General features: G+C 38.5%; 1 protein-coding gene across 1 annotated transcript in view; it reads right to left on the reverse strand.

Moving 5' to 3' along the window:
• Positions 1–3,710: 3,710 nt before the first annotated feature.
• Positions 3,711–23,304, reverse strand: part of LOC149835714 (uncharacterized) — a 62,086-nt gene continuing 42,492 nt past the window's right edge. Inside the window, exons 4-6 of the mRNA XM_090008701.1 lie at positions 4,480–4,577; positions 4,137–4,198; positions 3,711–4,027 (exon numbers count right to left, since the gene is read on the reverse strand). Of these exons, the coding sequence (XP_089864827.1) occupies positions 3,916–4,027; positions 4,137–4,198; positions 4,480–4,577 (272 nt within the window). The 3' untranslated portion in view covers positions 3,711–3,915. The remainder of the gene's footprint in view (positions 4,028–4,136; positions 4,199–4,479; positions 4,578–23,304) is intronic.

The following is a 23,304-nucleotide window of genomic DNA, read 5'->3' on the forward strand; positions in this document are numbered from 1 at the left end:
GCAACATTCTCAGCTGTCATCTAAACCTACAAAAATGCTAAACAGGTAGGTAGTTTTATCCTGAAGGCTATCTGTATTGTAGTTCAATACTTCTATTTTAACATTTCAAATTTGAGCTATATCATTCATTTCTAAATGCCGTTAGTCATGCATCAGATCCACCGTTATAACTATCTTCGCAGCTTTTCAATAAAATTTCAAGTCATAATCTAGGTTCAGAATATTACACTTGGCCACTTGAATAAAGGCTACAAGTCTCATAGTCAATGTTTGATTGCAATATGTAAAGGGAAGTTGGGCATTTAGCGAATAGGGAAGTGCAATAAAGCATGGCTTTTTTGTTCGTGGAATTGGGAAGATTCACCATCTTATCAACCAGCAACCATGCAACTCAAGCTGCAGAAAACATAAGAGTACGCAGAAGCTAATGCTGGCAGCTGAGAGAGAGAGAGTCTTGATTATAACAGAACCATATACCAATTACGTCTACTCAATTCAGCACAGTTGTGTTGCTTGTACCACGAGCACAAAATGATAAGCGATCTAGGATTTTACCACAATAACTTCATGTCCTTTGTAGTATCATCACTCAAATGTGAATAGCGACAAGCATGTGCACAAGAAATTAAAATAATGAACCATAATCAATTATATTCATAATGACAAACTATGTCACATGGACTTGCCAAATAGGCTGCCATCAATGAGATGCGGGTGCGGCACGTATTTAGGGCACAACTCGTCCCCCCCCCCCACCCTAACTCATTGCGATGATGGCCTCTTCCTCTCCTCTTTTGATAGCGGTGATGATGAAGGTACATATCTCTCTCTATGTTCCTCCTCCTCTCTTCTTCTTCTTCTCCTCCTCCCGTCTTTTTTCTTCTTCCTTCTCCACCTCTTCCTCCTCTCTTTCTTTTTCTTCCTTCTCTTTTTGTTGCCTCCTCTTCTTTCTTCTTTTTTCTTTCTTCTTTCGTCTTTCGTGCAAGGATCAAACCCAATCGAACCCAAGCTTGGGTTAACTTAAAATTGTTAATATATATATATATATATATATATATATATATATATATATATATATACACACACACTCCCACACCCAATTTTTTTAATAGAAAATGATGGTACTGTATAGTAAAATGACATATTTTTCTAAAAAAACCCATAATTTGCCAAAATTCACACAATGCCTTCGCATGTGTGAATTTCTTTCAGATATTCGAATTTCTTTCCAAATATATACCTAAGTATTGCATCCCAGATCTGTGACAGACTTTGTCATTGATTTTTAACCCAGAAAATGAAGGATTTCGAAAAAAACAAAAAAGAACAAAGAAACTATATAGAAATATCTTTTCAATGACACTTGATTCGCTGAAAAATGATGAATGAACACTGAGATGCAACCATTACAGCATTCTTAAAACAAGAGATGAACATGAGTGGTTGTCCCTATCCTAATTATTATATACTATTTTTTGGCCATGTGCACCAAAAATCTAAAAAAAATAATAAAAAGGACAAAGATAGATCAGGGTGTTAGCTTTCTAACGCCACCAAGATCACCTTGATCTGATGAGCGGCTGAAAAGAAAAGTCTTCTGAAAGATATATTGTTCGAGTGTTCCTGTCTGTAGAGCATATTTTTGTTCCAGCCTTAGAACTAAAAAGCGGGAACCCTAAAAGGGTTTTTTATTATGACTCAAAATAGTAGAGTTATAAGCATATGTCTCAGCTTTTTAATGACTTTAAAAACACAAGTTTTTGACATCAAACCAGAGAGATACAAATTTAAGAACATATATTGTTCTCCAGAAAATATGAAAATGTGTGAATTTCCTCATATATATGCAAAATTCTTCTTATATATGCAGATTTCCTCCTAAACATGTGAATTTTCTTATACATATATGGATTTTCTTTTAAATATATGTAAAGTTCCTCCTATATATAGATTTTCTCATAAAAAATGCAAATATGTAAATTTTCTCATATATATATATATATATATATATATATATATATATATATATATGCGAATTTTTTCTTAAATATATGCAAAGTTCCTTATATATATGTATTTCCTCTTAAACATGTGAATTTTTTCATATACATATAGATTTTCACCTAAATATATGCAAAGTTCTTCCTATATATGCAGATTTACTCTTAAACATGCGAATTTATGATTAAAATTAGTGAATTTCCTATTAAATATATGCAAAGTTCATATATATATGTGTGGGGGGGGGGGTCATATGTTTAGGAGAAAATCTGCATATATAAGATAAACTTTCCGTATATTTAAGAGAAAATTTGCATGTTTAGGAGGAAATCTACATGTATATATATAAGAAAATTCACATGTTTACGAGGAACTTTGCATATATATATGAAGAAATTCGCATATATATAAGAAAATTTGCATGTTTGCATATTTTTTTGTAGAACAATCTCTATTCTCATATTTGTATCTCTTTGATCCGATGTTGAAAACTTTTATTTTTAATTCGTTGAAAAGCTGAGATATAGACCTATAACTCTACTATTTTGAGTCATAACCAAAAAACACTTTAGGGTTTTCATTTTTAAGTTTTAAAGCCGAAACAAAATTATGCTCTACAAACAGGAACAACCAAACAATCTATCTTCCAGAGAACTTTTTTTCTCAACCACTCATCAGAATAAGATGATCTTGTTGGCATTGAAAATCTAATGCTCAATCTGTCTTTATTCTTTTTATTATTTTTCCAAATTTTTGACACAGATGACCAAAAAATAATATAAAATAATCATGATAGACGTAACCACACCTATTTTATGAATGTTGTCGGGGTTGTATCTCAACGCCTATTCATCGTTTTTCAGCCAATTAGGTATTGTTGAAAAAGTATTTGTGTCTAGTTTATTTATTCTTTTTTATATTTTTTCAAAATCCTTCATTTTTAGATAAAAAATCAATGACAAAGTTTATCACAGATCTTGTATGCAATACTTAAGCACATATTTGAGAGAAAATTCACATATTTGAAAAAAAATTGCACATGCGAAGGTTAAAATGATTCTTTTATATTTATTATTTGAGGTTTTGGTCATCCAACAGATTTTGGCAAATTAAGAGGTTTTTAGGAAAATACTCCATTTTTACCATACAGTATGGTCATTTTCTATTTTTTTAAGTACCGCATCTGAACCTATGATATAGTTGACAAATGTTGCGAATTGCTGAAAATATCATCCAAATATTATAGCATTATCATTTTCATAAAATTAGTATTTACATCACAAAATAAGGAGCATACATGGGATTAATCATGAGAGCGTCAATGTCCTTTATAGTATTATCACAGTGTTCATGTTTTTTTATCACGATAAATCATCTTGATAAACAGAGCATGCAATTGTTTATAATATAACACTCTCAATTACTATGTTCTGTAAATAAATGTGCCATTTACAAAGCGTATGACCTTTAGCTTTGGAATTTGGTCAATTTTTGGCAGTAACTTGTTTTTCAAGCCATAGGATGCCCTCTATAAATAGAGCAGCACAGTATTTTCCTCCACTTTCAAGGTACATAAATAGTTTTTTGGCTTTTGTGACAACCACTCATACATAATTTTGATTTTAGTTTTATTACCAATAAAACATGCAAATTAAAAAAAATGAAATTCTCATGAGAAATTAATGGTCGGTATATTGCCATTTTAAACATTTATTACTATGCTGATATCAGTTAAAACTTATAACCAATATTTACCAAAATTTTCTCGCATATTAAACCTCAAGCAATAATGCTTCTTGTCAACAACATAATTAGACAAAAAAGTGTATAAAGGTTTAGCAGCCGGATTTACTAAAAACAGCTCTGTGTCCAAGCTCATCTTAAGATTTCAGTGTCTCAGGAATTTGTATCCGATTATGATGGTTCACTGGTTGGTTCTGGATCTGAACCATCCACCATCTTCTGGAGAGAATCCATGTCCCCAGCTTCTGAAAGTGTGTGGATTCGTAGAGTGTCTGCATCTTCACTGAGCAGCATAAAAATGAAAACAATCAAATAAGAGAATGGTATGTCCGAAATTTAGGGAGAACAGAATGTAGAATAAGGTGAATAAATAATCGAGAACAGGTACTAACTCTGTGACGCCAAATATTTCCTTGACACTTAGAGAGCTATCCCTGGCACAGAACTCTTGGAGCTAATAACGTGTGAAAAACAAGATGTCAATAAGAAAAGGTAACTAATTTCACATGGATATGTATATCAACAATGGAGAATTATACAACCTAAAATTTGATAATAATTGATTTCTTTTAGTTGCATGAAATAGTTCTTGTGATTTTGATTTCTGACTTCATATGAAAGTCATGATTAAATGAAACAAAGGGCTAGAAAGCATATCGTACAATACTAAAACCAAGAAACGGGTTTAAGGATATGCAACTTGTAAGAGAGTTGAAGGAAAAGTGAGCAGCTTACCTCAGACAGATAAAATATCTTTCCAAAAAGGGCCTGAACAGCTAGTTTTCGCTTGAAACCCTTCTCAGTAAACCCCGAAACATCCATGACAACAGGACCTGAAACACATTAACACAGCAATTACATGGTGCAGCTTAAAATTTTCAACACTAGTAAGAAAAGCCAGGCTACCTGTACCCTGTCTCCCGAGTGTGGAAGAATTATATCAATATGAATGTTTTCAGAGTAAAAAAGAGCTGAAAAGATGTTACTTAGCTTTTTTGCCATGTATATAAGAAAAAAACAAAACAAAAAACTTGCCCCTTGAGAACACACCATACTTCCATGCACTTTGCTTTTCTTATCTTTTTGTTTCTTTGATAGACAATGTAGGGGATAGCACTTTCTTTGGTCTTCAAATCTAGAATAGTAAGGGGAACTTTACCACTAAGCATATCGCTAGGCATTCTATTAATTAGATAGGCTGCAGTAAGAAGAGCATCCCTGATAGCATTTAGGTATATTCTTACTTTATAGAAGACTGTTAATGACTCATACTAAGTGTTTGTTTTTCTTTCTCCAAACTTGCTCTATTGAGGTGTATGGAGGCAAGTAGTTTTGGGTCCAACCCCATGTTTTTTGACCTAGTATCTTAGATGCTGAGATATGTATGCGACTATTTGAGCATAGTATCCCAATAAAGATATAGCAATGATTTTTCAACCATTTGCGCAAATAGGTCTGTCAACGGGTCGGGTACCCGACCCATCAAGGTGTACCAGAACTTGCCCAAATAACAAATTGTCGGGTTTGGGTTTTGCAGGGTCATGAAACTGAAATCCCATACCTAGATCCATATACTTTCAGAAGTTTAGTTTTACTAAAAATACATATAAAACACTCGGGTCAAATTGGGAAACCGGCAAAAATCATAACCCAAACCCGGCCCACATATTTGCTCGGGTTGGGTTCAGGTCAACCCCAATATTATTCAGATCGGCAGTTTTTTTGCCCATACCCGGAAATCCAGGTTCGGGTCAGGTACCCAATACAAACCCGATCCATTGACATCCCTATGTGCAAAGCAGAAAAGATAAATGCAATTTCATTCTTGGATTTCATTAAATATACCATAATTATTCTAGTTCAATCATCTACAGATGATATAATATATCTCGGGACTTTCTACAAATAGCATTAGTAGCAATCCCATACATCATAGCGCAAAAACTTCAACTTATAGACATACCACTAGGAAACAAGACTCAATGATGCTTGGCTTGTTGACAGACATCACATTCTAGCACAAATTCTTTACTTTGATCACACTGGGCATAACACATTGAAATTTAGATAAAGAAAAACAACCTAGTTTATTGTGCCACAACTGGTCTGCTTCAAAAATTGGGGTCAGAATTGATTCTTCTATCAAAGACAGTCTGATGTTCATCCAAAAAATATAATCCTTGGTTCTTACTACCATGATGAAAAGTCTTCTCGCCTTTAGATCTTGAAGAGCAGATTTATTTGGAGAGAAAGCAATGGAGCAATTTAGGTCTTTTGTTAAAGAACTGACCAAAAGTGAATTAATTCAAAAACTAGGAATATAGAACACAAAAGGGGAACCAAAGTGCCCTCGCACTCCCCTTTCCAAGCATAGGAGTGGTAGATCCATTAGCAAGTTTTACAGTATAACTAGGCAAGGATGAGGCATATTGTGAGAGTCTCTGCAACCATATGATCAGTAGCCCCTAAGACTATAATCCATGACCCAGAAAAAAAATGCAAAGAAACATGGTTGCCCTGTGCGGTATGAGAAAGATATGTCATATAGCAGTTGTAATGAAACCAGCAGAAATACAAAATATAATGTGCTTAAGCACAACTATAAGTCCACCAAGGGACAATACACAAGCACAAAAGTGCATACAAAGGGGGAAAAAACACTATTTATAACCACAAAAGAGAGAGAAGGGGGGTGTAAGACTTTGTATTTCCAGCCACGTCAACCTTCAGCAGAGAAAGAGGAAGAGAAAGACAGGAGGTTGCTGCACAGAATAGGTCAATATCGTGACCTAGAGAAACTATGTTTATATACACTGTTTTACAAAAATACTATGGACAATAATGTCCCTGATTATAAATACAAAATACAAGTATATGCACATGTGCAAATTAGAAACTAAAGTATGGATCTGGACCAGATGTAAATCCAGAACCATAACACGCCATCTTTAACAGCCTCCCTCAAGTTGTGCATGATCTTGAATCATGGACAACTTGCTTTTTAAGAACCAAAAAAAATATTTGGTCAGTCCCTTTGTAAACATATCAGCCACTTGATCTTCAGTGCGAATATAGTATGGCTCAATTTCTTTCTCTTCAACCTTTTGCCTAACAAAATGTTGATCTATCTCGATATGTTTAGTACGACTGTGATGAATGGGATTAAAAGAAATATTTATCGCACTTTGATTGTCACACAATAATAATGATCTTGAGATAGGTCTTAAAAGGGGAGGTCTTCACGTTTCATGTTCACCTGTGCCTGTGCAGGAAAAAGAAAAGAGCCAAAAGGAGAGAAAGATGTGCAGGGAAAAGACGTCCAAGAGTCGCGTCTTTCATTCTATTAAACATATATACAATATACAAATCTAGGGTACGAAAGTACCCTCTAATGACATCTTAATTTACATTGTATAATTGGATCTTGACCCGATCTGGAACATGGATCGGATCGGGTCCTGCATATATATAAGTTTGGTCCAAAACTGATGACTTCTTTTCAGCCTCCATCAAGTTGTGCATGGTCCTGGACCATGAACAACTTGCCTTTCAGAAACCAAAATCTGTCATTTGTCAGCCCTTCGGTAAAAATGTCAGCAACTTGTTTTTCAGTTCGCACAAACATGGGCTCAATCTCTTTTTCTTCAACTTTCTTTCTAACAAAATGTTGATCTATCTCAATATGCTTTGCTCGACTATGATGAATGAGATTGAAAGACATATTGATGGCACTTTAATTGTCACACAGTAGCAGTGACCGAGCAATCTGTTCTCCCATTTCTGTTAGGAGATGTCTTATCCATGTAGCCTCAGCAGTGGCAGCAGCCATTGATCTGTATTCAGCCTCAGTGCTCGACCTAGCAACGACCTTTTGTTTTCTACTGCTCCAAGACACCATGTTCGAGCCAATGAAGCTGCAATAACTAGATACTGATCGTCGTTCATCTGGATCACCCGCCCAATCAGCAACAACATAAATAATGATCTCATGACCGCCGCATGGATCTAATTCACTTTTCTTGTATACCAGTCCATCGCCAACTATACCCTTCAGATAACGAAGTATTCGTTTGACTGCCTCCATATGCGATGTATGGGGTTCATGCATAAACTGAGACACTTGATTAACCGAATATACTATATCAGGTCTAGTGAAGGTCAGGTATTGCAGCATCCCAACTATGCTACGATACTTAGTAGGATCTCCATATATATCCCCTTCTTTAGAACTCAATTTCTGATGGATGACACTTGGAGTTGCTGACGGCTTACAATCTTTCATACCGGCCCTGCTCAGAATGTCCAACGTGTATTTATGTTGAGTAAGTGTGAGTGTATCACATCTTTTATCAACTTCCACTCCAAGGAAATATCGCAGCTCCCCTAAGTCTTTCATTTTGAATCTCTGATTTAACAACTTCTTTACTTCCTCAATGTGACCTTTGCAGTTCCCTGTGATGATGATATCATCTACATATATCAATAGAAAAGTAGTAACATCTCGTTCATTGTGTTGAATATAGGTGGTTTTTAAGTTAAGTCCTTTTATATTAGAGGTTTTTTTGAAATTATGTTTTTATATTGGGCTTAGATGTAATTATTCCTTTTTGCCTCTCTCTATTTAACAATAGAGAGAAGCCCTAAGAAGAGTTAACGAGTTTTATTTTCTACAGTTGTCCCTCTCTCTCTCTCTCTCTCTCTCTCTCTCTCTCTCTCTCTCTCTCTCTCTCTCTCTCTTTCTCTCTCCTCCTAGGGTTCGGTGCATCTCTGTCATTCTCGAACATGGTATCAAAGCCAACGATCTCAGGAACGTGATAGATCGTGATCTCCTCTGCAATCGATCTACACCAACAAAAAATTATATTGGAACCAGGTGTGTATTAATTTTTTTGTGAGATTTGATGACAGATCTGGTCCAGATCTGTTATCAGATCTAAGGAGCATCGTGGGAGTGTGTTCGGCAGTCGTACCCCTTTTCTCTTGAGTTCCATCTGCCGTGATTTCTGGGTGTGGCAGCCGATAACAGATGTCTTTCCATGTGGCTATTTGTGATCGAGATGTGCTACGGCTGGGATTTGTTTACGCTATTTGGGATAGAGATGTGTTGCTGCTGTGATTTGTTTATCGTGTCTCTGTCGTGATTTTTTTTGGCATCCTGTTTTTAGCGGTCGTGATTTCCAGCATAAGCCAATATGGTTTCAACAACTGCTGCCGTGATTTCAGCATCTCGTGATACCGTGATTCCTGCTGGGTATATTTTCATGCTGTCGTGATGTTTGTCTGCTGTTGTGATGTTTTTCTTTGCTGTGAAAGACGCATATTAGTTTTGGTATCAGACATGCTGTCTTGAAATTTTTTTTCTCAGAAGTTCTGTCGTGGAAACAGCAAGATTGTTTCTTTGTTGTGTTGGAAAATATCTGTTGTGTTGGAAAATATCATGCTTATGTGAAATTTTTTATTATTGTCGAGAGATTTTGTGTTGAGTATAGATGCTGGAGATGCTGGTCGTCGGTTCTGGCTGATGCGTGATCGTCACATACGCTATCGTATGTGTTGCTTGAAGCCTGTCAAGATTGTATATCTGTTGTGGTTGTTGGGCTTATAAAACCTGCTATTCAAGTGGGTAAATTTGATTTGTTTTGGCTGAAATAGAATTAAATATTCAGTATGGGTGAAGCTTCGAAATGTGATTCCAAAATTGAGCATATTGAAGAGTATAAGGCTTTTGCCAATCCCTTCTCGTACGGCTCTTCTGTAAGGTTGAATGAAACTAACTATGCCAGGTGGTCCAGAACGTTTATGATGTTGGTGTCTAGACATCGTAGAAAACATATTTTGTTGGAAGATGAACCCAATGAAAAGGTGAGAAAATACGTTACTTGGGATGAAGATAATGACATTGTTATGTCATGGATCATGAATAGTGTCGAAACCCATATTGCAGATGGTTTAATTTACTATAATACAGCCAAACAGATGTGAGACAATCTTCGTGATACGTATTCACAAGAGACTAATGTGAGTCGTATCCTGCAAGTCGAACAGGAGATATATAATTTACAGCAGGGGGATCAGACCTTGGCCCAGTACTATGCATCAGTAAAAGTTGTGTTTGAAAGGCTCAATGCTCACAAGCCTCTCTGTTGTTCGAAGCAGAAGGATCATCAAGAACAAACTATGGTTGCTCGGTTTCTTACAGGCTTATCGTCAGAATTCTCTGTTGCAAAAGTCCAAATGCTGACTGAATCAGATGTTCCTACTCTTGTTGATGCATACAATCGTCTGAGTAGACTTGCGGTTTCTCTTCCACAATCTCAGCCTGTGACTCAGTCATCTGCTCTAGTTGTCTCATCTGGTTATGGGCGTGGAAATCTTCAGAATATCAGAGGACGAGATCGTGGACGAGGTATTGGAGGCAGAGGAAAGTTTCAATGTACATTCTGTGGAAAATCTGGACATTTAGAAGATCGTTGCTGGGATAAGCATGGCCGACCAACCTCCTCTTCATCAAAGTCATATGCTCCTAAAGCAAATGTTACTACTCACGAGGCAACAAAGGTACAGGAAAATATCTCCGCAAGTGACAGTAGTATCACTCTCAGTCGTGTTGAATATGATGAGCTAATAGCTCTTCGTCCTTTGAGTTTCACCCCTCCTGTAGCTGGTGTTGCCTATTCAACCGGAAATCATCTTCATCTGACTGACAGTAAGTGGATTATTGACTCTGGTGCATCCAGACATTTATGTGGGAATTCAAGTGTTTTTTCAGATATAAAGGATATTAATGCCCATCGAGGAGTCTCATTAGCCGATGGAAGTTCCTCCTCGGTTGTTGGTCAGGGAAATATTTCTATATCCTCCTCATTACAGTTGAAAAATGTTCTTCATGCTCCAAACTTTCCTCAAAGTTTACTCTTTGTTAGTTGTCTTATAAAAGAACAAAACTGTAGAGTAATATTTGATCCGATGGGTTGTCATTTTCAGGATTTGCTGACGGGGAAGAAGATTGGTGGAGGCTATGAAGAAAATAGAGTTTACTACCTACATCATCCAATGGGTAATGTTCATGCTGCAGTGGAACACTCATTCAGCCTGGTTCAGTGGCATCGTCGTCTTGGTCATCCTTCATTATCAAAGCTTCGTTCGGTCTTTCCTCAAATTCCTTCCACCACATCATTTCAGTGTGAAGCATGTCAGTTGGGAAAGCATCATCGAAGTTCGTTCCCTTCAAGTCAGAGTCAGTCTAGTAATAAAGTTTTTGAACTTCTTCATGCAGATGTATGGGGTCCTAGTAAGATTCCTACTAGGACTCAGTGTCGTTACTATCTTGTTATTGTTGATGATTTCTCTAAGTTGTCATGGGTGTTTTTAATAAAGGAACGATCTGAAGTTCCAAGTATTATCAAATCCTTAATTCTTGAAATAAAAACTCAGTTTGAATCTATTGTCAAGATTGTTCGCACTGATAATGCTCTCGAGTTTAAATCAAAAAGTTTGTTACAATTTTACCAAGATCATGGCATCCAACCCCAAACTTCCTGTGCCTATTCATCTCAACAAAATGGGGTGGCTAAGCGAAAACATCGGCACCTGCTTGATGTTGCCAGGACCATTATGATTCAATCCAATGTTCATGCGTTATACTGGGGTGATGCGATTACCACTGCTTGTTATCTGATCAACCGCATGCCTTCGTCTTCTGTGGGTGATCTAATTCCATTACATATCCTAAAACCCAATACCCCACTCTTCTCCTCGCCCAAAATATTTGGATGTGTTTGTTTTGTACACAAATTTGGCCCTGACCGTGATAAATTAACTGCTCAAGCTACAAAATGCATATTTATAGGTTATCCAAAAAAAACTCTAATATAAAAGGACTTAACTTAAAAACCACCTATATTCAACACATTGTAAATGAATAACGAATGATCCAGAAAAGACCAAGAGAAGTTGTGCCTTTGTATCTCTAGCGAAAAACTCTCGAACCAAGAACGAGAAGCTTGTTTCAATCCATAGAGTGCCCTTTTTAGCTTGCATACATACTGCTTGATGTCTCGTTCTGCATACCTAGTGGGTTGTTCCATATAGACTTCCTCTTTTAAATCCCCATGTAAAAATGCATTTTTTACATCTAACTGGCTCAATGTCCATCCATGTTCAATGGCTAGACTCAACACAATACGAATCGTTCCCATCTTAACAACAGGGCTGAAGGTTTCATTGAAGTCTTGTCCTTGTTCTTGAGTAAATCCCTTGGCTACAAGTCTAGCTTTATACCTTTCAATGCTCCCATCTGGTTTATACTTTATCTTGTATACCCATTTTGACCCAACGACATTTCTATTTACTGGTCTAGGCACAATCTCCCATGTCCCACATTCATGTAAGGCTTCCATTTCTTCATTCATCGCCTCGACCCACAGAACTTGCAGCTTGATAGAACATGAGAGGCTCATCCTCTTTATTTATGGATGTCAAGAATAGCTGAAAATCCTATGAAAAATTTTTATAGCTTATCCATCTGTCAAGTGGATGTCGAGTCCGTGAGGATCTTCTGATATCCAGTGTCTGTGGAGCAGGATCAGAAGTACCCGTATCTGTACAAGGAATGGATGAAGGCTCTTTCTCACGCCGGGTGTATATAACACCCTTATACCTTATTGGCTCCAGGTTTTGTATGGCTCTCTCTTCTGTTTGAGCTGCATTTGTTGATTCTTCATATATCTCCTTCTCACTACAGTCTGTTGGGCAGTCTTCCTTAGCATTGGAGAAGAGTCCTGAATTTAACCATGAATAGTATACCTCGACACTGGGACTTGAGTTAACAACATGAAGACTTGAATTAGTTGGCTGATTATCAAAATTCATTTCGTCAAAAACTACATTTCGCGATATTTTGATGTGTTGGCTCAATGGATCATAGCATCTATATCCTTTGTAGTCTTCAGCATATCCCACAAACCTACACTTTAAGGCTTTGTCTTGAAACTTATGTCTCAATGAGCTGTCAATGTGAACATAACAAATAGACCCAAACACACGTAGTTCATGATAATCGGGTTGAACACCAAATAGAGAAAAATAAGGTGACTTATTTTCTAAGATGGTCATGGGTAGTCGATTTATCACATGAACCGTGGAGTGAAAAGCTTCAGTCCATAGAGCTACAGAAAGATTGCTCTTGTGCATCATGCTCATTGCACTTTCAACAATATGTCGATGCTTCCTCTCAGCAATCCCATTTTGTTGAGGTGTATGTGGGCAAGACACTCTTCTCTTTATCCCATTATGTTGAAGGAAATTAACAAAGTCACTAGAGGAGAATTCACCTCCTCCTTCACATTAGAAATTGAGGATGTTGGTTGAGAAGTGGTTTTGAACAAAGGAATGAAAATTTTGAAACAATCCACAAACTTCTGATTTGTGCTTCATGAAAAATATCCAAGTATAGCGTGAGTAACTATCAACAAAAATGAGGTAATATTTGCTGCCAGAAAGAGAAATAATTGGAGCAGGACCCCAGACATCAGAACATATGACCTCAAAGGGCCTTGAAGCTCTCTTATTAATGGAATTGAATGGCAAGACATGACTCTTACATAAATGACAACTAGAACATTTTATATCAATGTCTTCTGAACTCAGACTGGACTTAGGAATGAGATTATTTGAGACAAGCTTTTCAATAAAATGATGACCACAATGACCCAAACGACTATGCCAAAGTATTGTCTTATTACATTCAGAAATGGCAAACACAAACTCAGAAGGAGCAAAAAATTGGTGTTGGTGAGGCTTCAAGGATGAACAGGTATAATGAATGGAGGAAGGATCTTCTTGAAAGACGTATATATTCCCTCATCTTTTTCGCTCAGTGAATGTCTTTCTCGTGTGAAGATCCTTAACATAAACAGAAGAGGGAGTAAATTCAACTGAGGCATTAACATCATCAACAATTTTTGAGACAGAAACAATGTTCTTCTGAATATTAGGAGCATGAATAACATTTGAAAGATTAAGAGAGGACTTGGACATGGGTATAATAGCATTTTCAATATGTGAGATGGAGTGATGTGAGCCATCTCCCGTGACTATGTTATTCTTACCAACATAAGGAGTGAGATTCAAGAGTTTACCCGCATCACCCGTGACATGAGTCGCTGCTCCGGAGTCGACGTACCAAGTGCCTTTATCAGTTTGCTTCATGTTCAACCCTGCCAAGGTTGCCAGCAACAACTCTTTTACTTCTCCATCCTTCCTAGCCTCTGCTTGTGGAGCTTTTTCCTTGTTTTGAGGATTGAACCAACAATTTGCTTTAACATGTCCTTTCTTATTACATAAAAAGCAGGTGGGAATGGGCCTTTGTCCTTGTATATTGGGCGTAGGAAGTATACCACGACCCCCAAAATTATTTCTTCCTTGTCCTCCCTTTCCTCGAAAGAAGTTTCCTCGACCTTTACCATAAGTCATCCCTGTGGCCAGCACATCTTGGGTTCTTGAATACCCATGAGTGTTCTCAGAAGATCCTTTCAGATTCATTTCATATTGTAACAGCTTTTCACGAAGGTCTTCAAACTTTAGAATCTCTGGGAGACACAATAAAGTCGTCGTCAGAACACGATAGTCTGGCCCCAGTCCACTCAGAACATGTAATCCAATATAGATTTTATATATATATATAAGGTACTACATATACATATTATATATATATGTGTACAAGTATTTACTTTTTATATATATAAAATATGCATTTCCTCATTTATTAGTTGTAGGGGTAGTTTAGGTATTTCCTAATTTTGTGCATATTCACATTATGAATATGTATGTAAATTTTTACATTTTTTATTCCTTGTATTTTTGTCTTTTTTTTTTACTTTTGACCAAACCTTAGGGGCCCAACCATATAGTTGTTGGGCCCTTCCAACGGTCACAATTGTGACTGTTGAGCTCCAAGAGCTATATGTTGCTCCCCCCAGGCCATCATATGTGTATATATAGGGGCTTTCCCCCTTTGTAAATGCAAGGCTTTGGGTCAAAGCCCAATAGTGATTTCTATGAGATTTTAATGTTCATTTGAATGCCTTTGAGCGTTTGAGTGTTTTTGTATTGTGCTTTTGTGCACAAGTGTTCTACGTGTTCTTGTTGTGCTTATGTGCACGTGTTTGTCATCAAGAATATTGTGATCTTGACTCTACTATCTTATTGAAGATACTTTCACAGTAACACCCCATATTTATACATGAAATGAGATGGCAAGGGAGAGTCGTTGGACACTCCAATGGCTCTAAATAGAGTCGTTGGAGTGTCCAGTGATTCTCTATAGCTTTTGCTTTTTGAGTAAGTCAAAAAGCAAAAGGTCTATGCTATGTCCAAAACTGAAAAATAATAGCTTTTGCTTTTTGACTTAGTCAAAAAGCAAAAGGTCTATGCTCTGTCCAAAATTGAAAAATAAACTAAAAGTAAAAAATCTAACTAACCTATGCTACTGTAACTAAACTGAAAAAAAAAAGATTACATATTATGGGATATTTATATATGAGATTACAATTTTTAACAAGAATAACCCTCACATTTGGAACAAAGAAGTTTTGTGAAATATTGTTGAAGTTTCTTATACTTTTAACTTTTAAAGAAGTATGTGGTTGATACGCATGAAAAATATGAATTAGTGCAATCGGATAATAGAGACTCATTTTGAGTCATGTGAAAAGAGGCACCCGAATCCAAAATCCAAGAAGACTTACCCGGAGGAGATGGTAGCGCCGGATGTAGGAGTGACTTTAAGAATTTGTAAGACGGCCTCTGCTATTTGGGTAATTATCAAATCATTGAAGTTGCCCTCTTTTTTTATTCTTGAGGTTCTTCACTTATGGCGGCCACTTTCTTGAACTTTGGACAATCTGGTCTTATATGCCCGGATTCCTTACAATGATGACAAATGATTTTACCTTTGTGTCCTCATTTGTATCATCCTCCATTATATCCTTCTTCATTGAATTTTCTTTCAAAGTGAGGTGGTTTATATGTTTTTACAAAAATTTTGGGTCTTGATATGGCAAGAACCTCATTATTAGACTTGTGCATTCTAAGTCTTGTTTCTTCTTGGTAAATTTGAGCAAGGGACTCACTTATAGGAGTCGAAGCCTTATGAAGCAAAGAAGACCTAACTTGCTCAAATTTTGGTCGAAGACCATAAAGAAAAGAGAAAAAAAAATTCTTTCTACTTGTGATCTTCTCAGCCAAACCTTTCCATTTTGGTTCTACATGACTAGTTCATCCCAACTAGGAGATAAAATACCATAAAAGTCTCTTACATTTTTATTTCCTTGTTTGGTATTACGTACTTTGTCTTGAAGATAATATAGCCTAGCCATATCTTTTTGGATGAAGGTGCACACGCTTTTTAAATTTGATGATGTTGGTAGCAATTTTAAACTCCATGGTATTTATGAACCATGAGGGAATTTGAATATTGATATCTTTCCAATCCTCCAACTTGTTTTGATATTCTTGCAAAGTTTTCTCTTTTTCTTCTTCGGATAAAGCTTTAACTTGATCTCCTTCTCTTGTCAATTTGAGTTGGGGTTCATTAATAGTTTCACTAACAAAACCCCATAGCTTTTTACCTTTGATGTGATTGTCTATAGCGGTTGCCCACATCAAATAATTGTTTTCGTTTAGCATATAGAAAATGACGGAGGTGGAATCTCTTTCGCCGATAATGAAGAATTCTTGTGTAGACGGAATGGATGAGAACTAAAGGTTGAAGAGCACCACCACAAGGATAATCCCAAGATATCTTTCACTACTTCAAGAGCCAAGCTCTGATACCATGTAACCAAACAAGAGAGCACAAATACAATGCTAACAAAAGGCTACACTAGAGCACAAATATAATATGGTCTCTAATGGACCGATAACAATCTCATAAAAGAGATACACAAAAATATGAAATCCACAATATCACAAAAGCACAAGGCTCACAAGAGCATAATAAAAAATATTGTATTAAGACTTCATCAAATGCTTTAGAAAAGAATAGGAATACAAGGGGTCTAAGAGAGGTAGTCCAACGACTAGCTGGACTGTCCTCCAACAGTCATATTGACTGTACACATTAAATAAACAAAAATAAAAAAGACTTTTCAATCCTTAATGAACAGTACTAAAATACATTTTATAAAATGACCAAAATACCCTTGATATACGTATATTGCTTAAATATACGTATATCAGTCAGGTATGAATATATACACAGTATTTTAACAAACTCTTCATAAGGGTCACTACACCCACGTCGATGCGACACGAGTGCGGGTGCGGGTGCGGCTACCATAAGAATCAGTCGCACTGGGTGCAGTCAACCCACACCCAAGGTTAAAAATGTCCAAAAATGGACTCGGTCAACTATGACCGAGACCATTTCGGTCCAAGTAAAAAAAATGAAAATCGTGTTTTTTTAGGGGGGGTTAGGGCACAATTGCATACCCCCCCTCCACCTCCCGTCCCCACTCCTCTTCCAATTGCAGCAGCAATGACACCGGTCTCCTCTTCCTACGGCAACGGCGGGCTCTCTTCTTCTTGCTTCTCCTCCTCCCTTCATTGTCGCAAAGGCCGAACGCTAGTGTCGCCGGTAGTGGTAGTGTTGGTTCTCGTTCTCCAATTGTATTATGTGATGATGGGCCACTATGGGCACATGTGGAGAGACTTGAAAAAGTTGGAGGGGTGATGGAAATGTGAGATTTCGGTATAATCTTTGTAAAGTAAGTTTTGTTGGGTCTTATACGAGTTAAGGGTTATTTGTTGAAGATATCAAGACATGGGACTTCTGGATGTAAAAGAGTTGATGAGACAATGCGGAGACAATACAAAAAAATATAAGATGAATATGAGAAGAATAAGACCATGACTGAATCTTGTGCAATCAATGTACCCCTTTCAAGCCATCAAGAAGATGCTCAAAAAAAAGAAAAATTGTTGTAGGAGGTAGAGGAACAATACAAACCATTCAATACACATGGAAGTAGGGATGCACAACGAGTTGAGCCTATTCAAGCTCAACTCGGTTAAGCTTAGGTCGGGATCGACTCTGGCCATAAATGAGTTGAGTGTGTACAAGCTCTTAGGCTCGGACCGAGTAAACCAGCCGAGCTTGATTGGCCTACCGAGCTCGATAAGGCTCGGTAGGCCCGATAGGCTCGATTCATGAGTATTTCAGACCTGTCTCAAGACCCGCCTTCTTAAATCTCTCTCTCTCTCTCTCTCTCTCTCTCTCTCTCTCTCTCTCTCTCTCTCTCTCTCTCTCTCTCTCTCTCGGCGGGGGAGTGCGGCGAAGACGGTTCTCTCTCTCTCTCTCTCTTGTTCTTCCATGTTGAGGGGAAGACTCTCTCTCGTTCTTCCCCTCTCTATTTCTCGTTCTTTTTTATTAAGGAGAGAGAAGACTCTCTTTCTACCCGGACCGAGCCTGGGCCAGCTCAGTCTGTTGTGATCGGGACAAGGTTAATGAACCGAGCCGAGCTCAGCCCGGGCTCGACACGAGCCGAGCTCAACCCAGGCTCGACACGAGCCAAGCCTGAACACCAATGGTTTAGGCTCGGGCCGAGCTAAAGCCGAGCCTAAGCACCATTTTAATTGGGCGCGCAGAGCTTGAACATGCCAAGCTTGGCTCGTGTGCATCCCTACATGGAAGGGAGGAGATGGATAGAAAAGTAAGGAGATACTTTTTTTCTAGTTCACTTCTCTTTAATGTAGCTAGAAATCCTTATTGGAAGGATTTGATTACTTCTTTAGAAAATTATAACTTGAGAGGATATGTACCTCCAAGTTCAGAAAAACTATAAATAACAATTCTTGCAGAAGAGAGGACAAATGTTAAGAGATTGCTAGAGATTAAGAATTTTTCATGAGAACAAAATGGAGTTTCTATTTGTTTCTGATGGGTGGACGGATATTCAAAGACGTCCATTGATTAATTTCATTGTTTCTTCACTTAGTGGGTTAATATTCTTGAAAGCAGTTGATGCATCTAAAGAATATAAAAATGTTGAGTATTTGAAGGGGTTGTTTATAGAAATAATAAAAGAAGTGGGTAATGAGAAAGTAGTGCAGATTATCATAGACAATGCTCCAATTTGTAGAATTGCAACATTGAGTTTGAACAGTGAGTATCCTTACATTTTTTGGACTCCTTATGTAGCACATAGCTTGAATCTGACCCTCAAGAACATCCGCAACCCAAAAAAGGAATAAGATTCGCCTACATATACTCTATGTTTATGGATTGAAGAATCAGAAAAAGATGTCAAAAATATTAAAAATTTTGTTGTCAACCACCAACATTTGATGTCATATTTAATAGGCATTCTGATCTAAAATTATTGAAGGTTGTTGAAACAAATTTTTCATCCATCATTGTGATGGTGAAAATAATCAAGGAAGTCAAGAATGTTTTGACTAACATGGTGATGGATGATAATTAGACATTTTATCGTGTTGATGATGTTGCCAAAACCCAACAAATTAATAAATGCATTATTGATGATGAATTTTGGGATATAGTTATGTACTTTCTTGAGTTTATGCAACCTATTTGGGAAATGCTGAGAGAAGTTGACAAGGATGAGCCCATGCTTCACAAAGTTTATGAAATATGGGATAATATAATTGAAAAAAATCAAGTTGCAATTTTCAAGCATGAAGAAAAAGATCCTGCACTGGATAATTTTGAATTTTTTAATTATATGCATTCAATTTTAATTAAAAAATGGGATAAGAGCAACACTCATTTACATTACATGACACATTTTCTCAATCCCAAATATTATGCAAAGAAGTGGTAGGAATGTAGTATTGGTCGTGTCCCAACAAATTTAGACCCAGAGCTATGAAGGCATAGAAATATGTGGACAGCAAGACTTTATCAATAACCACATATTATAAAACAAGTCACACAAGAGTTTGGAAAATTTTGCTTTGGAAGGTTATATGCACAAACATTACTTGCAAGAGAGGAGGAGAATATAGATCATATCACATGGTGGTCAACATATGAATCAGAAACACCTCTTCTCCAGCGTCTTACATTGAGATTGTTATCTCAGCCTGCTACATCATCATGTTGTAAAAGAAATTGAAGCACATATGCCCAAATCCACAACATCAAGAGAAACAAACTCACCAACAAGCGTGCAAAGGATTTAGTCTTTGTTCATTCTAATCTTCAATTACTTTCACGAACCAATGAACAATACGTGTACTTTTTTTTATTTTTCTCTTAGTTATTTGACTATGTCATAGTTTCTTTATTTAAATATGCATATATTTAACATTTTTAAATTTTAATTGTAATGCAGACCAGGTTCATCCAAATTTTGGGATATAAATCGAAATGAGTATGACTTTGAGGGGAAGCATGATTTCAACATAGAAAACATGGACTTAACTGAGTCTGCTCTTCCTTATGATGAAATTAATGAAGAAGAAGAAAATTATTAGGATCATTACCTTATCATCATATACATTATGTATGATGTACTTTTGCTATATAATTATGCATTGTTTGCTTCTTTTGTTAGTATAATTTGCTTATTTTATGCTTGACTTGTTTGCTTCTTTTTTGCTCGACTTGTTTGATTGGCATGCAATCTTCTTGACTTGACTTGTACTTTGTAGTTACTTTGATTTATTGCATGAATTTATGCATGATGAATTGATAATATGATAATTATTTTTATTTCATTAGTAATGATAACTTAAAACTGTTAAAGTATATACATACCCTCCCCGCACCCAAATTTTTTTAAAGTGCCACATCACCGCACCCGCACCTATGTGATAGATGATCATAAATAGCTTTGGTTTGATCTTCTCCTTCAAGAGCTTTTTCTATGCCTCCAAGTTTGGTGAGCTTTAGTAGAGGCTCAAGAGTGGTGCTCATCACGTACCTACAAAGATTCTTCCCTTTGAGATAGTTCCCCATTGCGACGAACCCCACCATATAGTTGGTTCTATTGTGCTTGAAGGAGAGTTCAATCTTTGGTTCATGCTCTATGGCGAAAATGAGGAGAAAGAAAGAGGGAGTAGTAGAGAGGGACGAAGATGATCACGAACACTCTAACCACGAGCACATATTCCCTTGATCACCATGAGCAACACGTTTCAAGGTCCAAGAACCCAAGAAGCTCTGATACCATGTAATGAAACAAGCGAAAATAAAAATATATAATGTGCTTAAGTACAAATACAAGTCCACTAAGGGACAATAGAAAAGGCAAAGCCAATACACAAGCACAAAAGTGCATACAAAGGCTACAAAGAGAATAAATATGTTATTCACTATGTCACAGGGACTCGGCCAACCGGGTGCCGCACCTGTGTCAACGTGATGCGACGCGGGTGCGTGCGAGTGCGGCACCCGGTGTGGTCGACCAGACCCTGGGTGCGGTCAATGCACCTAGGGTCATTTGTGTCCAAGTTTTGGACAAAAAAAAGGCCCAATGGAAAGGTCTGAGGGGAGGAGGATTAGGGCACCCGAGTTTTCTTCCTGCCCGAGTATTCCTCCTGAAGTCGACGACGACCCCGACCACGACGCAGACGCCAACGCTATCCGACAACTCCTTCTCACCCCTCCTCCTCAGGTACTCGCTCTCTCTCTTTCTTCTCTCTCACTCTCACTCGCTCTCTGACACTCTCACTGCCTCTCTTCTCTATCTCTCTCACTCGCTCTCCGTCTCTCACTCTCCCTGCCTCTCTTCTCTATGTCTATCTCACTCACTCTCTCACTCTCACTCGCTCTCTATCTCTCACTGTCTCTTCTCTCTGTCTCTCTCACTCGGCAGACATATTTTCTATCGTTACTCTGGCAGACATACTATGTCTATCTCACTCGCTCTCTCACTCTCACTCGCTCTCTATCTCTCACTGTCTCTTCTCTCTGTCTCTCTCACTCGGCAGACATATTTTCTATCGTTACTCTGGCAGACATACTATTTATAGAGTTTCATACACAAGAGAGGCTAGCTATCTAGCCGTTGGGCTAGTTCCTAACAGCTAGAAACAAATAAAAAAAAATAAAATACAGAAAATAAAAAAGGTCAAAAGTGCCCCCAATGGGCAAAACCTATTACAATAAAAATCAGTCATATATATATATATATATATATATATATATATATATATATATATATATATATATATATATATATATATATATATATATATATCAACACTCTATGGTCATTCACCTATGTCACACGGACTCGGCTAAGGAGGTGCCGCACCCGAGTCGACACGCCCCGACACGGGTGCGGACTCGGGTGCAGCTTTGGACTCAGTCAACGCCGAGTCGGACTCGGTCAACGCCGAGTCAGACTCGGTCAACGCTGAGTCGGACTCGGTCAACGCTGAGTCGGACTCGGTCAATGCTGAGTCGGACTCGGTCAACGAGTCGAGGCCGAGTTCGTCCACATTTTGGACTCGGTCAACTTTGATCGAGTCCAAAAATGTCCATTTTGATTTTTAAATTACGTTTTGGATCAGAGTCGGGTCTGGACCCGACCCAGATCTAAATTTCTTCTGCAGTTGAACCCTAAAAGGGGTTTATCGACAGGGGGAGGGGCTTACCCTCTCGATTTTGCCTCTCCCCCTCAGCCCCTGCAGCTTTCTCCTACACCCACGCCGGCGATCCAGACTCCGACGACGGTACGCACAGGCAACCACCGTCTCCCCCTCCGTCAACACTCAACAGGTATGTCGATCGACCCTCCTGTACCCTCTGCTCGCAGCCTCCCCTGCTCGCAGCCTCCCTCCTTGCACCCTCTGCTCGCAGAAGAGGGGCTCGGCCCCTCTCTGTGCCTCCTATTCACAAAGGAGGGGCTTGGACCCTCCTCGTTTCACTTATGTCAGGCAGGCCCCTCCCCCCCCCCCCCCCCCCCGTACCCTCTGCTCGCAGAAGAAGGGCTTGCCCCCCCTCCCTGCACCCTTTGCTCGCAGAAGAGGGGCTCGGCCCCTCCCTGTGCCTCTGATTCATAGAGGAGGGGCTCAGCCCCTCCTCGTTTCCCTTTTATCACAAAGGTAAGAAGTAGGAGTGGGGGAAGGAAGGGGCTTGGCTGACAGGCCGATCCTTGCCCCGCCGAACAACAGGGGAAACGAGGAGGGGTCGAGCCCCTCCTCATTTTCCTTTTGTTCGGCAGGGGTAAGAAGGAGTGGGGGAAGGAGCCACCCCCCTCCCTGCACCCTCTGCTCGCAAAAGAGGGGCTCGGTCCCTCCCTTTGCCTTCGATTCACAGAAGAGGGGCTCGGCCCCTCGTTTCCCTTCTGTCCGGCGTGGCAAGGCTCGGCCTGTCAGCCGAGCCCCCTCCTTCCCCCACTCCTTCTTACCCCTGCCGAACAAAAGGAAAATGAGGAGAGGCTCAGCCCCTCCTCATTTCCCCTGCTGCCTTTGGCTTTTTGGCAAGGGCGAAGCCCCTGGCACAGATAAGGTTCAGCAGGGGCTTGCCCTGCCCCTCCTTTTTGCGTTAGATAGGGGGTAGGCCCCCTATCTCGAACCTGGTTTGCAGAG

The sequence above is a fragment of the Nuphar pumila genome, chromosome 6 (assembly GCF_984573655.1).
Source record: "Nuphar pumila chromosome 6, dmNupPumi1.hap1.1, whole genome shotgun sequence".
Classification (NCBI taxonomy): Eukaryota; Viridiplantae; Streptophyta; class Magnoliopsida; order Nymphaeales; family Nymphaeaceae; genus Nuphar; species Nuphar pumila.